This window comes from Thunnus thynnus, chromosome 13 (genome assembly GCF_963924715.1).
Source record: "Thunnus thynnus chromosome 13, fThuThy2.1, whole genome shotgun sequence".
NCBI classification, from domain to species: domain Eukaryota; kingdom Metazoa; phylum Chordata; class Actinopteri; order Scombriformes; family Scombridae; genus Thunnus; species Thunnus thynnus.
The window spans coordinates 26,665,750-26,680,437 of NC_089529.1; the positions used below are offsets into that span (position 1 = coordinate 26,665,750).

The 14,688-nt window shown below is 40.8% G+C and overlaps 1 protein-coding gene across 6 annotated transcripts in view; it reads left to right on the forward strand.

The window, feature by feature from the left end:
- The window catches only part of klf8 (Kruppel like factor 8), an 85,058-nt gene that overhangs the window by 34,689 nt on the left and 35,681 nt on the right, over positions 1 to 14,688 (forward strand). For 3 of the 6 annotated variants that reach the window (XM_067608869.1, XM_067608868.1, XM_067608872.1), the window contains exons 2-3: positions 5,261 to 5,599; positions 6,724 to 7,035. In XM_067608869.1, coding sequence (XP_067464970.1) covers positions 5,261 to 5,599; positions 6,724 to 7,035 — 651 coding nt within the window. Of the gene's footprint in view, positions 1 to 4,472; positions 4,780 to 5,260; positions 5,600 to 6,723; positions 7,036 to 14,688 lie in introns of those variants that run through there. The other 3 variants (XM_067608874.1, XM_067608873.1, XM_067608870.1) reach the window with 2 other exon arrangements.

The following is a 14,688-nucleotide window of genomic DNA, read 5'->3' on the forward strand; positions in this document are numbered from 1 at the left end:
CTGTCTGCACAAACAGTTGCTCTTTTGTGGTGTAGTTTATGCTCAGACAGAGGAACATAAAAAAAAAAACTGGGCGGTGGCACAAAGCGCTACAGTAGCTTCCTCCATTTTGGACTCTCTGGTTCTCCACTGACCTCAAAGGTCAGTACTATAAAGACAGCGTTTGGTCAACAGTGAGAGTTCATGAAGTTATACTTGACCAGAAAAACTTCATAGATCGTGGTGATTCATCATTAGAAACGTTTTTCTGCCAGTGTTTAAAGGTGCAGTGTGTTGAATTTAGTGGCATCTAGCTGAACGGACTTGGCAGAAATGGAAGATAATATTCTAATTGGTGTATAATCACCTGAAAATAAGAATTGTGTTTTCGTTACCTTAGAATGAGCCCTTTATAATCTACACAGGGAGCGGGTCATCTTCCACAGTGCCTGCTGTGTTTCTACTGTAACCCAAAGAGCGCCTTTCATGTTTTTTCACAAGTTTCACAGCCACTGTAGGTTCTTCTACATGTTTGGAAGGGGAGGGGGAGGGGTATTCAGTTTGTTGCAGTCTGCAAAATATATATCAAAATACCCATTGAAACTTCTTAAATCACTCCTGCTGCAGAATCCTCCTCGTCCTGCTGTCCATCTGTGTGTTTCCACTAGAGTATAAAGGTTTCTGCATTTCTTATTATCTAGCTCCCAATAATGATTCATTTCCCACAGTTAATACTTGTAAGAGTAGCCTGGTAGAATCATGGAAGTCTTAATGGAAAAGGATTTTGTTAAATTTCAGTGAAAAGTTGGAATTAAGGGAGTATGTTTGACTTTAAGCCGCTGGTGGAGTTTTGCCCTTCAGCTGTGCCGTCTGCAGCCTTCAGCTCTTTCCAGCAGACAAAAACAAATCCTCCCTCCTCGAGACTGTCTGACACTCACCAAAAAATTGCAACAATATGGCGCTTCCACTCGCTGGTGTATTTGGTGCTGTGGGGCACCAAATACAGTTTGTATGGGAATTTTATTTTGTATTTTAAATGGCAAAAATCCCCACACACACACACACACTGCTTCAGTCTTACCACAAGAAAAATGTAGAAGAGGAAATGTGATTTGGCTTACTGACTTGAGTTTCTACCCTGTGCGACCCACGACAGCCAATGATTGTTGATGTTGGGTGAATTTACAAATTGACGGTGAGGGAGCCATTTTCATTCATGCTGCCACCACAAGAGCTGAACGGAGTTCAACATCAATAGCAGGTGAGAAGTGGCCAATTACAGAACAGAGGAGATGATAATGAGGCCGTCAGCGGAGAGCAAATCCGGTCAAAACATCAAACTGGAGCGAAACCCCTAAAAACTGAGCTGAAAGTCAGATAAAGAATGAAAAACAAGTTCTAAAAGATGAAAATGTACTATAATGAAATAATGTTTGCTGGAAAATTTACCCTGCTGGTCTCAAGAGCCTCTCCACCCTTTAATAAGACTTAAATCTTCAGTCAGTTTTGCTCAGCACATCCTCTTTAACAGTTTCTCTCATGCAGTTATAATTTTCATGTAGTTGAATTTGTAACAGGAAGTTTGCATAAATTCCTGTTTCATGCAATCTTACCATGATATGTAAAGGACAATGACTTGGTGCTAGCTTCCATTAGAACAAGAAAACAACACATATGAGTATAAAAATGAATAAAAAAAAAAAAAAAAAGTTGCATTCCTTAATTGAAGTGTAACCTGTGTTGTAGCTGCAGTGCATTCTGGTCCACTTCCTGCTCCTTTAGTGTGATTCTCTTTATTTTGAACAACTAATTGATGTGACCCCCAGTTTTTTTAGATCGCTGGACGTTTTCTGCTGTTAACCAGTTTGAAATAATTCATCACATGGTCTGTTTGGCCATTTAAACATCGTGGAAAAAGAATAAAAATAGGAGGTGGACCTATAAATGTAAAGCACAAGATACTTTGTAATGTTTCAGGGAAGTTGTTTTGTAATTTCAGATTCGGGCTCTGTGTGTGTTGCTGGTTGTGGGGGGTGGAAGGTGTGGCATTGAGCAGCCTTTACCTTTGTTTAGAGACACAGAGGGGGCTCTGTCCACTTACAATGGGACTGAGAGACCAGTGTGTGTCCCCTTTGTGTGTGTGTGTGTGTGTGTGTGGGAGGGGTGGTGCTTGCAGCCACACCCAGGCTGATTGGCTAAGGCCACACCTCAGTGTGGAATCCGCTGGTGCCGAGTCACATGTCGGTCTGCCCCGAGAGCTCTGTCTGAGGTCACAGGCAGAGCAAAACACAGTAAACAAAAAAAAAAATAATGCATGCAAATGTTTGTTCATGATGTCATTTAAAGGTCAACCTGTGTGTTTCCTCCGTCCCCCCCCCCCCCCCCTCGGCTTCAGGAAAAAGGAACAAAGAAAATGAGCTCTTCATCAACAAAGACTCGTGATAGTTTTTGCAGATTTAATTCTTGAACCACACATCTGGATGATATTAAGTCTACAAATGATTTTATGAACAGATAGAAACTCATCGCTCACATATTGACTTTAAGCCGTGGAACAAAATGTGAAACTCTCACAATTACAGCGTGTAACACGGACCTTGTTCATGAAGCTTTGTGTAAGTAAACTGTTGTCCCAAATGTGGGCTTTTTAGAGCATCCGTTCCCAGGATTGACACATCCTGGCCACCGTACCATGACTGCTTCTTCTGTCTCTCCGTGTATCTAGCGTGTGTACTGATGTGCATCAAATGAAGCGGCATGTTCGGTATGTGCTACAGTTACTTTACTGACCCTCCACTACACAAGTAGAAAGTACAGTAAGTACATTTACTCCAGTCCTGTACTTAATAAACTACATTTTACAAGAAAATACTAGATTATTTTCCCCTGTTACGTCTATATGTTGGATGTAGTTACTTTGCAGATTAAACATTTAACAGACAAAGGTCACAAAAGGTCACAGTGCATTGCAATCCTCCACTGAGTCCCAGCTGGACCAGTTACATCATTAAGATGCTGCTGACAATTCAACATACAGTATTAATAATTTAACTGCTCTTCACACACTGACTACTTTTACTTACTTACCAATGTAACGTGAAAAACTTTTACTGTAAATACTTTTACCCAAGTAATATATTGAATGCAGAACTTTTTTTTTTAATACTTTTACTTTTAGTAAAGATTTGGATATTTTTCACTGGGCTTTATTATTTAGCTTATATGAATTCCTCGAGGCATATGGCATTTTATCTATATTATTTTATTTTATTATTGTTATTTTTATGTGTATTATTTAATAATCAGTTTTATTTCTTTGCGCATTAGTTTCAAATTGTTTTACTGTTTGTATTAGTTCTGTCTTATCTGATTGTCAGTCATCTGTGAAGCACTTTGACTCGCACTAACTTGTTTGAAAAGTGCTCTCCAGTACAAATAAAGTTTGATTGATCGACGATACGGCAAACACCTTCGGCAGACCTCGTGCTTTTAGTAAATGGCTTTTACTGTACATGACGCTACGTTTCCCATTAAGCAGTGTGGTTTACAGTGAGGTTGTTTTGTGTATTTGAGCATCTGTTGCACAGTAAAAACGATAGAAAAGGTGTGAAAGCATTTTATTTTCACTTCTTATTTCTCTTCTATGAAACTGGCACCCACTGGTTGACCTTTACTAACTGGGTTTTGTTGTTATTTGTTGGTGAGAGAAAACAAGAAATTTGAAGACATTACCTCGGGCGCCGTGTATCTGTGAGACTTTATAAACCGAACGAGTTTCCAGAAAATCAATCAAATAAATGAAAAATAAAAGTTTCAAATTAATTCCAATCCTCAAATTTGGAGACTGAAATCACCTTAAAATGTATCTTTGGCTACTGCGTGCGTTATGATAGTCAGTATTACTATGACAATGAGTGTTGGTTGATTAGAAAATACAGTGCTGATGAATGTAGAAGCTTTAACTTTTAGCACATTTATTTCCTTTAATTCACTAGTGCGACGTGTTTTTCTTCACTTATTCTGTCTGATTTAATCTTAAAACTATTATGTAGACAAAGCTTTTGTACAGTTGCTCGTGTTTCGAGAACATTTATCATTTGACAACTCGTTAAGTGACAAAAGCATCTTTATATTGCTCAAATAAAAAAAAAAAAAGTACAGTTTGTATTGTATCATCACTGATACTGAAACCTTTCAAATACTGAGGCCTACACATCTCTTCATCTTCACGCCGGGATGTAGGTAATTTTACAGCTGTAGGAGTTTTCAACAACTGTTAATAAGTTTATTTGTAGATTTAAATCTCATAAACAGAGTAGTAGGAAATGTAAATGTCTGAGAGAGGAAGTGGACATCGAGGGAAAATGGAGACAGAAAATGAGTGTGTGTGTATTAGTAAGAGTGAATCTTTCTACCCTGGCACTCCCCACACCTCTCTCTCTCTCTCTCTCTCTCTCTCTCTCTCTCTCTCTCTTTCTATGTGTGTGTCTCGCTCGGCTTCCAGGGAAGGGTGTGTCCGCCTGCCTGCCGCTGAAAGGGAGGGAGGGGTCATTTCACGGCTACTCCTCCCTGCTCTCTCACTCTGTCTCTGTTATTTCTCTTTCGCTCTCATTCCCTCACTGGCAGCCTCAGGATTAGGCCTTTTGTCTCTCTGCCTCTCTCTTTCTTTTTGCCTTTTATTTATTTATTTTTTCTTTCTTTCAGAGCGTGTGTGTGTGTGTGTTTTACCCCCCCTTCTGGTAGATTTTTTTTTATTTTTGGGTGGGGGGGGGGTCTCTTTAGCCGGCTTTTAGAGCAGAGGTAATTCTCGCTGTCATGTGTTTTTTTTTTTTTTTTTGTCCTGCGCTCTAAACTCTAGCGTGCCATTTCCTGTCTTGCTTCCTCTCCTACCTGTCTTCCTCCTCCTCTTCCTCTTTTATCTTTTCTCCTCCTTTTTCATATTTCCTTCCTCTTCCCCCCCCCCCCGCCCCCTCTTCTACTCCCCCACAAACACTTTTCTTTTCATTCCTTCTTGCTTCAAATCCTTTTACAAATCCCTCCTCCCCCCCGGCCTGGAAGTTTTTTTTTTTTTTTTTTTACCTTGCTCTCACCCCTTCCTCCCTCTTCCCTCCCCCTCCCCCTCCCTCTCTCTACCACTCCCCACCCCACACGCGCACCACCCCTCTTGTGACCTCCTCTCCTCCCATCCTTTCCCTATCTTCCAACTCTTCTATTTGTCATCAATCCCTCCTTCCTCGTCTCACCTTCTGTCTCCTCTTCTTCTTCTTCTTCTCTCCCTCAGTGCCAGTCGACTCCTAAGCAGAAGAAGAGTGCTGCCGGCGCCCAGAAGAAGCAGAGGAGCCCGGCCAAGCAGAGCACAATGACCCAACAACAACAACAACAACAGCAACAACAACCGCCGCCGCCGTCGTCATCGCCACCGCCGCCAGAAGAGGAGAAGAAGGAGGAGGAGCCAACAACAACAAGGTCTCGACCTCGGCAGGAGGAGGAGGAGGAAGGAGGCGAGGAGGAGCGGGAGGAAGTGGCGACCAAGTCTGTGAAAGAGAAGGAGGAGGAGGAGGGCAAGACAGACGTGCCCTCTGTACAGATCAAACCAGAGCCAGAGGAGATGGAGTGCACGGTGAGAAAGGGGGAGGCGGGGTGGGTGAAGGTGATTGGTTGATCTATTAGAGATGGATGAGAGTCAGGTGGGTGTGGGCAGGTATGGAGTATGATCAGACATGTTTGATCAAGTCACACACTCAGGATTAAATTCAGGCAGACACCGGAGGAGGATTTTATTTGGAAGTTAATATTCATCAAACAAGCATTACAAACGAGTTACAGTGACCGTTCCAACGTCGGGTATCCAAAGGTAAAGAAGTAGCACACACACACAGATCTTCAGGACAAAGCAACTGGTGTCAATTTCACCAATTTATTCTGGTCAACAAACCTGCTAACGTTTCAGCCTAGTGGTCTTCATCAGAGCGTGGAGGAAAATGGAAATCATGTCATTTGTGTACAGGAGCTGGCAGGTGAGTGGCTTAAAGGGTCACATGGTGGTTAACTTTCTGAGTTCCTGTACACATCTTTTCTTGACAGTATGATAATGACTGAAATCAGGTGAAGTGGCAAATATACAATTTAACAGTTCTGAGGCTCTGCGATATACGTTCTGTGTTTCCATGTTTTGAAACTTGTTCAGAGGAAACATCTGAAACTATAATCATCATTCAGTCCAGCGAGTGTCGTTGTCAGTCTGTGATTATACTTCACTGGGTATCAATTTGTCAAATATTAATCCAAGTCTCACCTCTCTTCCAATTGAAGGAAGTCCAGATTTGATCTGGTAGATTTGCTTTATATCTGAGACCAGTGTTTGGCCTCCGTTTCATCATTATTCAGATCACTGTTAATGTAAAGGGAAATTCTTGGAAACCCCCCCCCCCTTACACACACACACTTTTCTCCTCATTCCCTTTTGCTTCAAATCCTTTAACAAATCCCCTCCTGTCCCCCTCCCCCCTTGGCCTGGAAGTTTTTTTTTTTTTAACATGTTCTCACCCTTTCCTCCCTCTTCCCTCCCCCTCCTGTTTCTCTCTGCCACCCCCTCCCCCCACACCCCCCACACCCACACACCACTACCCCTCTTGACACCTCCTCTCCTCAACCTCCTTTCCAACTCTTCTTCTCTTTATCACCACTCCCTCCTTCCTCGTCTCACCTTCTGTCTCCTCTTCTTCTTCTCTTCCTCATTGACAGTCGACTCCTAAGCAGAAGAGGAGTGCCGGTGGCGCCCAGAAGAAGCAGAGGACCCCGGCCAAGCAGAGCACCCTGACCCAAAAACAACAACAACAACAACAATCACCGCCGTCGTCATCACTACCGCCACTAGAAGGAGAGAAGAAGGAGGGGCCGGCGACAAGGTCTCGGCCACGGCAGGAGGAGGAGGGAGACGAGGAGGAGCGGGAGGAAGTGGCGACCAAGTCTGTGAAAGAGAAGGAGGAGGAGGAGGGCGAGACAGACATGCCGTCTGTACAGATCAAACCGGAACCAGAGGAGATGGAGTGCACGGTGAGGAGGGGGAGGCGGGATGGGTGAAGGCGATTGGTTGATCTGTTAGAGAGAGAGAAGGGAGGGGGGGTTGATGGAAAGACGGGTGGATGAGAATCAGGTGGGTGTGAGCAGGTATCAAGTGTGATCAGACATGTTCGATCCGGCCGTGTTTCGGCCTAGCGACCTTCATCAGAGCGTGTAGAGTCACATGGTAATTAACCTCCTAAGCTCTCACACACATTTTTCTGGACAGTATGATAATGACTATAATCAGGTGAAGTGGCAAATATACAATTTAACAGTTCTGAGGTTCTGCGATATACGTTCTGTGTTTCCATATTTTGAAACTTGTTCAGAGGAAACATCTGAAACTATAATCATCATTCAGTCCAGCGAGTGTCGTTGTCAGTCTGTGATTATACTTCACTGGGTATCAATTTGTCAAATATTAATCCAAGTCTCACCTCTCTTCCAATTTGAGGAAGTCCAGATTTGATCTGGTAGATTTGCTTTATATCTGAGACCAGTGTTTGGCCTCCATTTCATCATCATTCAGATCTCTATTTAGTATAAAGGGAAATTCTGGTTGCTTACAGGGTTTTTCCTCCGGTTTTGTCCCTCATTTCTATCTGTAATAACGTTGCACTCACTAGTTAAATTGCTGAGAAATGGAAACGTTGCAGCTTTGCTAAAAAAAAAAAAAAAAAAAAAGATCAGATGAGGAAAGAAACATGAGCGGTCAGACGATCAGACAGGTTGTAAACAAACCCTCCCAGGCTAGACAAACTTATTTGGAAGAGAAAACAAAATTATCACCCAAACTGTCTTCTGTGAACGTCCATCACTGACTTTGACCTTCTGTACTTGTGCCTCACTTTCAGTTCTACCTTCAAAGAAACTGGTTTAGATAATCAGGCTTCAATGTTTGCTTGTTCACAACCTCTCGGATCACCTGACTGCTTCTGTCTTGTGTCATCATAACCGTCTATATATCTGTCATATCTGTTTTAACAGTTTCAAACCAATGCGCCCACCTGTGTTTGATGTTGGCATGACCTGGGTTTGACTCAGTGTTTAGTTGAAAAACAACCCTTCGTTAAAAAATATTCAAGGAGCTGTGCAAGGAGTTGGTTGGGGTGTGTCGTGTCAGGTACCGGTGAGATGATGAAATACTACATAGTGTATTTGCCGTGCATACGGGCTTTGTGGCAAAAGTTGGGCCGAGTTCAACATTTTTGCCAAACGACCATGTGTCTTTTTGACAGTTCCTTCTGTGCTTATTTCAAATAACTAAGGAGGGTTTTTCCAAGCAGCGCTGTAGTCTGTGTGAACGACGCCTAACTTCCTGAAACACTGTGTCTACAATGAACTCGGTGCTGAAAGTCTGCTGGAATTGCAACATTTTTTTTTAACTGTTCAGCTTTTTGAAAGCACATGAGCACAGGTCTGTAAACTAACCTCTCCATAGTAAATTCAGCTATTTTCAATCTCAAAGATACTTGAACATGATTGTAGAGACAATACCAGACTCTCCTCCATCATAATGCTCAATACTCAAGGTAAACAGCGACTATTGTTCGATATCGCTTGTGAGCAAATATGTTTGTACAATGTCTGGTGTAGTTCTGTGGTTTAGTAGCAACGTATTTCCTTTGTGAACAACAATCTTCAGGTGTTTTATCTGTGACAGGTCAGCAGTGAGTTTTTATCTCCCTGTCTTGTACATGGAGTTTGTATGTGAAAGTGTCGTTATTTTTCTATTTTTATCCATTATTTTAAGCCAGATTTTGATCACCAAATGTAATCAGTTGTTTCACACGTCCTCTGTTGACTAAATTTAATGGAAATTGTTTTTTGACAACCCTGCGTACTGACAGACAAACAGAGCAAAATAGACTTTGAATAGATGTTGACTGGACAACTTTCTTCAAAATATTGAAAAAAGTGGAATTTCAACAGGCTACTAAAAGCTAAAATGATGCCTGTACCAGTCATTTTGTGAAACTGGACCCAACATGTAAGTTATATCTACAGTTTATGAAGTTTCTAAGCTGTTTTCATGAACTTTAGACGTGCAATAATAATATTTTGAAGATGTTTGGCTCAGAAGGTGTCCTCAAAGATGGGCGTTTTGCGATTATTCATCACAGCGATGATATCATATCAGTTATTAATCATTGTTCCACTTTATCACCACAAACTTAGTCAGAGTTAGAAAGATAAGATATAAAGAACAGAGGATGTAGAGGGCTGATAGAAAGGGGATGGACTGATTGAAATGGAAAGTCTGGGGAGTGGACTGGTGGGCGGAGTACGAGATGAAGGATGAATGGTTGATAGATGGAGATCTGGAGGTGGATGTGAAGTGTAGGAAGTGCAAAGAGTAAAATTGATGGAGGGGTGACCGCAGAACAGAGATGTATGGAGAGGCGGGTTGAGCGCAGCAGGAGGGTGAAGGAGGGATGGATCGAGCAGAGTGCGGTGGACGAACAGATGAAGAAGAGGAAGAGTTTGGTGATCATTGTGATGAAAGTCAGGAACAGCGGATACTAAAGTTTTCTTGAAGCTATGGTGGCTATCACAGCACATGTGAATTACCCAGCTCTTCTTCTGCTGCTGCTGTTTATTCTAAACAAATCAGAATAATCATAATAATCACTTTTCCACCAAACTAATTGATGAGTTTAGTCTAGAAAATGTTAGAAACTAGTGAAAAACGCCCATCATGATTTCCCAAAGCCCAAGATAATATCTTCAAATAGCTTGTTTTGTCCAGCCAACAGTCCAAATCCTAAAAATATTTAGTTTATAAAGAGAGGAAAGGAAAGAAGAAGAAATTCTCAAATTTGATAAGCTGAAACCAGAAAGTGTTCAGCATTTTTGCTCTATAAATGCTTATTCAATCATCAAAATCACTTTTGATTAATTGTCAATTTCAAAAGTTATGATTTTCATATTCACACTTGAGCTTGAGAGCTGATGCTGAAGGCCTATTTGTCGCAGGTTTAGCAGGTCCAGTCCCCAAACATCGTGGTTGGAAGCTCTGGATGGAGAAAGTGAATGAGAAACCTTCTCACTTTCCACTTTAACTGCTACTGCTGGAGAGCCTTAAAGCAAATCATTTAACCTGCCAGCAGCAGAGAATAAGCAAATCTAACTGTGTAAATGTTAAGCGAGGCACCTCTGCTGGATTTCTCTGAGTCTTGACATGATGTCAGGAGATTACGGTAGCAGGACGTAGGCACGTAGGTCTGATGATGGATGAAAATGATTGATGGATGGATTAAAGACAAAGTCAACAAACACTAGATTGCTCTCACATTGTTAAGCATTTTGACATTTTCGGATTTTATATTTCAAGCGGCAAAGTTGACCTTTTTGTTTGTTTTTAATTCTAAGTGATTACAGGGAGCGTACCGGTAAAACAAGCTCCAAGCAATAAATAGCGAGGCAGTCAGATGTCAAAGCAGAGACAACACGCTCCAAGGAGAGACTATGGGAATCATTTTGAAGAGAATAGCTCCTCTCGAAACCAAACTCCTACACGGGTTACCCCACACGTTGCCTGAAAGCCTCAGTGGTTTTACTTCTCATGATCCAGCTATTTTGGTCTGATGGTCTGCTAATAAATTAAGCTAATTTGGAGCTTAGAACTACATCTTCTTCTTTATGATTTCACTGAACCGGGGAGTTTCTCTGGAGAGGGAGAACGCCTGCATCTTTCAGTCTTTTTTTTTTTTTTACAGATGACTTTTCTACGCGCTCAGATATACTGAACATGTCTCAGAGGATTTGAGCAGTAAACAACCCTGATAATTTTTGATCATTTGAGGAATAAAATATGGCATTTTGCATCATTGTTTAGGTTATTTTAAATGATAGCAGACAATAAAGTCTAAATATTCTACTGGTAACCAGTGTTCCTCTGTGTAAAATCAGTTGGCCAGATGTTGTTATTTTCCAGACTTGACACAGGAAACGATTTTGGTTTTTTTTTTTTTTTGCACTTGTGCAGCTGCATTGTGGATTCTGCTGATCTGGCAATTTTTGGAGTTGTTTTTGTTGTCTTATGTTGCTTACAGTAGGTGCATTCAGATTTTTATAGCTGATAATTGCTGCAAATTGGGATTCAACCTCATGCAACTCACTTGTGCAGCAGTGTTTGTAACTCAGCTTCTTAAAGGCTCAAGACTTAATTTTTTTTACAGTGTAAATTTGGCTTAAATTTACAAACATAATTAAAGAGTTTGTCTGATTAATGAAAAATCTGATTTTTTTTTTTTTCAACTGATTAGAATTGAAAACGTAGGTCTGTTTTTTTTACTGATGTAAACAAAAACATTCATAACTTAAATTCAGTGTTGTTTAGGGTTTATCCTTTTATGAAAAGACCCGTCAATCATCAGTTTGAAAATGATAGCTGGTTGCGGTGTTGTGTTCTGAACTTAATTTACATTTTGATTGTGGATTATTAAAAAACATGAATCCTCTTGTCATTAGGTGATAAGATCAATTTGTCTTCCTTTTGTCCTCCAAAAGTCCACATCGTGTTCTCAACCTCGAAATCTACGTGGCTGACGACTGTTTGGCTGCTGGCTGTTTGTAGTTTCTCATCCTGATTAGGATCATAATGAATATCGGTGGCTAGAATTTCAGAACGCGAATTAAATATAATCATGAGTAATAAATCCTGTGGGAGTGTTCGCATGACACCTTGGCTGAGATCACAGGTCGACAGTGCAGGCATGTTGCTACACCGTTGACATTTCTAACCTTAGTGTTAAATTGATATGTAGGTTTGTGTACTGTGTTTGACAGACAAAGGAATAGAATAGAATAAAGAGTGTGAGCAGTGATGATAAGTTGAGGCCTGCCAGAATCACAGGCAACTTATAGCAGCCTCATGCTGAGGGAGGAGGTGTTGTCATCTGGAAGGGAGGATGGGTGAGGTATAAAGAGAGGAAGCTGTAGGGAGGAGAAGACGGGGAGAGAAAAAGAAACAGTTTGGTAACAAGGACACAGATGACAAAAGAGTGCAGACGGAAAGAGGAGAGATAGAAGAAAAGGTGTTCTGTGGACAGTCAGATAAGCACTTGCTGCACTGCAGGATTATGACTGTCATCCATTTTGTTCTTCTATGCGTTGCCTTCGATGTTTTTTTTTTTTTTTGTTCTCCATAATGTTTCCCAGTCGGGTCGGTGCAGCGAGCAGCAAGGAGATGCCGACTGGGGCTAGCTGTTCCCTTTGGTTTTAATTAGAGAAGCTAACAATGCTAACAGGCTTTTTTTTTTTTTTTTGGAAAAACGGCAGGGCAAGAAGAGGGATGTTTTTGTCTGTAACCCAAAAAAATCATTTGAAAAGGTCCAGTATGTCGGGTTTTTGGGAGATTAGCTTGGAAATGAGAACACACACCACATCAAATCCACCGTATTACTCCCTCCAGTGCTTTATGCTAACACTGTAGCATACACTTTGTGAGCTTCTCTTAGTACCTTTTTGATATTGAAGCTTGTATTTTGTTTGAATTAGTTTATTTTTTACATTTTAGTATATCCTGTAGATTCATTAACTTCAATCTAACCAACCAAGGTGAATATTTCAGGTAAATTCATTTGCCTGAGCAGTAAATTTCTTATCATCTACTAGAAGAGAAACTCGTCTGACCTGAAGCCCCTGGAAATCCTAATGGAAGTTTCTTTTTTATTCCACTATCAAACATTTTCATCATATTCACTATTTCAGTCAGTAGTAGTCGGGATAGTTTTGGTTGCAGGTTTGAACCTCTTCACGCCATGTACGGTAATGACAGGAGCGCAGTTCAGCCATCAATCATATCTAACTCAAAAAATGTTCTCAGATGGGTCCCTGTCATGTCAAATGCTCGTCTGTGGGTTTGCCAGCTATCTATCAAACAGACTGAAGTGATTGCATTTACACGTGTGATGGTATGTGAGAAGGGATATGCAAGACTGGCTGTATAGGCTGGGAGTATTGTGTTTGGGAGGAGAGATAGGAGGTACAGTTGACAGGGAAGTCGCAAACAGGGCAGGAAACCAACTGTTTTTCATCCTCAGCTGATACTGACGGACTGTAGCACCTTTAAAACTAAAAAGATGGCATATGTGTACTTTTCAATGGGGCTTGAAGTCAGAAAAGAGACGGAGGTTTTGGTGTTTTTAACTGTGTTGCTGTTTGTTTAGGTTAAATCGGGGTTTAAAATAGGTTTCAGGCATGTGTTGGTTATGTTTAAAGGTAGGTTCAGCCTCCAGGGCATGAACACATGGGTGTAATTGTCAAAAGTGAACTGTGTGCGTGGATATAAGAGTCTTTAGAGGGATAAATCAATAGTGAATGAACAGTTTGTAACAGTGTGATGAACCACCTTTGTCACCTTTACAGAGGCTGATAAATTAGAAGTACTTCACCCAATAAGATTCATTTGAACTTATGAAAAGAGATTGATATTTTGTTAGTGTCGTGTTCATGACCACATATAGACTTTTCAGTTTAAGTGGTCATCCTTGCAGATAAAATTGTGTCTACTTTTGGTTGTTTTTTTGTGCTGAATACTTGTTCTGTTCCCCATGCTTCAGCAAACTTTTTGCCAGTTATAACAATCCAGGAAAGATAGGTCTAGATATGAGGCCATTCGTTTTGCTTTGATTTGATTGGTTTCACACTGTCGATAATGATCAGGAAGTTTGAAAACAGGGAAAGACGCACAGCCATTCAGCTGATGCACCTTTTTGTTGTTTTTAATTCATGCGAACCGCATCTTTGACTTTTCCGAGGCTTCTCTTATCGAGGAAGCAGGCGCAGAATTGCATCATACCTGCCAAGACTTGTGCCAAAGGTCATGACACATTCATTACCTGCTCAGTCATCATTTACAATAGACCTTTTCCACCGACATGGAAGGTTATAAATCTGTTCTCACTTGTGTCATCAGTTATGCTGAAGATGCCAGTTATATGTTGCCTCTGGCTCTGTGACGGAGAGATTTGTGTTTCAGTAGAACTCATCACACAGTACAGGCGTTTTTGTCTGTTTCTGTTTTCTAGGTATAAAAATCAATCAAGGATTTCAAACTGTAAATTCTGGGATGTTATGGGTTTCTGGAAAAAATCACTTTTCACTTTTTTATAGTTGCACAGTAATCTTCAAGGCAGACCATGTCTCACTGCACAACTATGCATCCGAGCATAACAACACGATATGTGGAGTTCCCCAGGGCTCATTACTAAGGCCTCTTTTATTTAATGTTTACATGCTTCCAATTGACCAAATTATGCCAAACAATAAATTCACAATTATGCGTATGACACTCAGTTGTACCAAACTTTGTCAGAAAACTTACAACAAAAACAGAAAGAGAATTCAACTCTCGCAATGTTTTTTTTCTTCTTGTTTTTCTTTTGATTTCACGTTTTTGCTAGTTTTTCTCACTGTTCTGTGATTCCTCAATTATTAAATATTTACATACTTTATATGCACTGTTTGTGTCTCGATACTGCTCTGAATGTTGTTTTATGTCGACCCCCATAGAGTGCTTATACAATACTGTGTCTAACATGCAAAAAAAAAAAAACCCTTTGAATTTGAAATATTTGAGATGTTATAAACATTTAGCATCGGAACAGCTTTATATGCTGCTTTGACGGTTTATTTGCC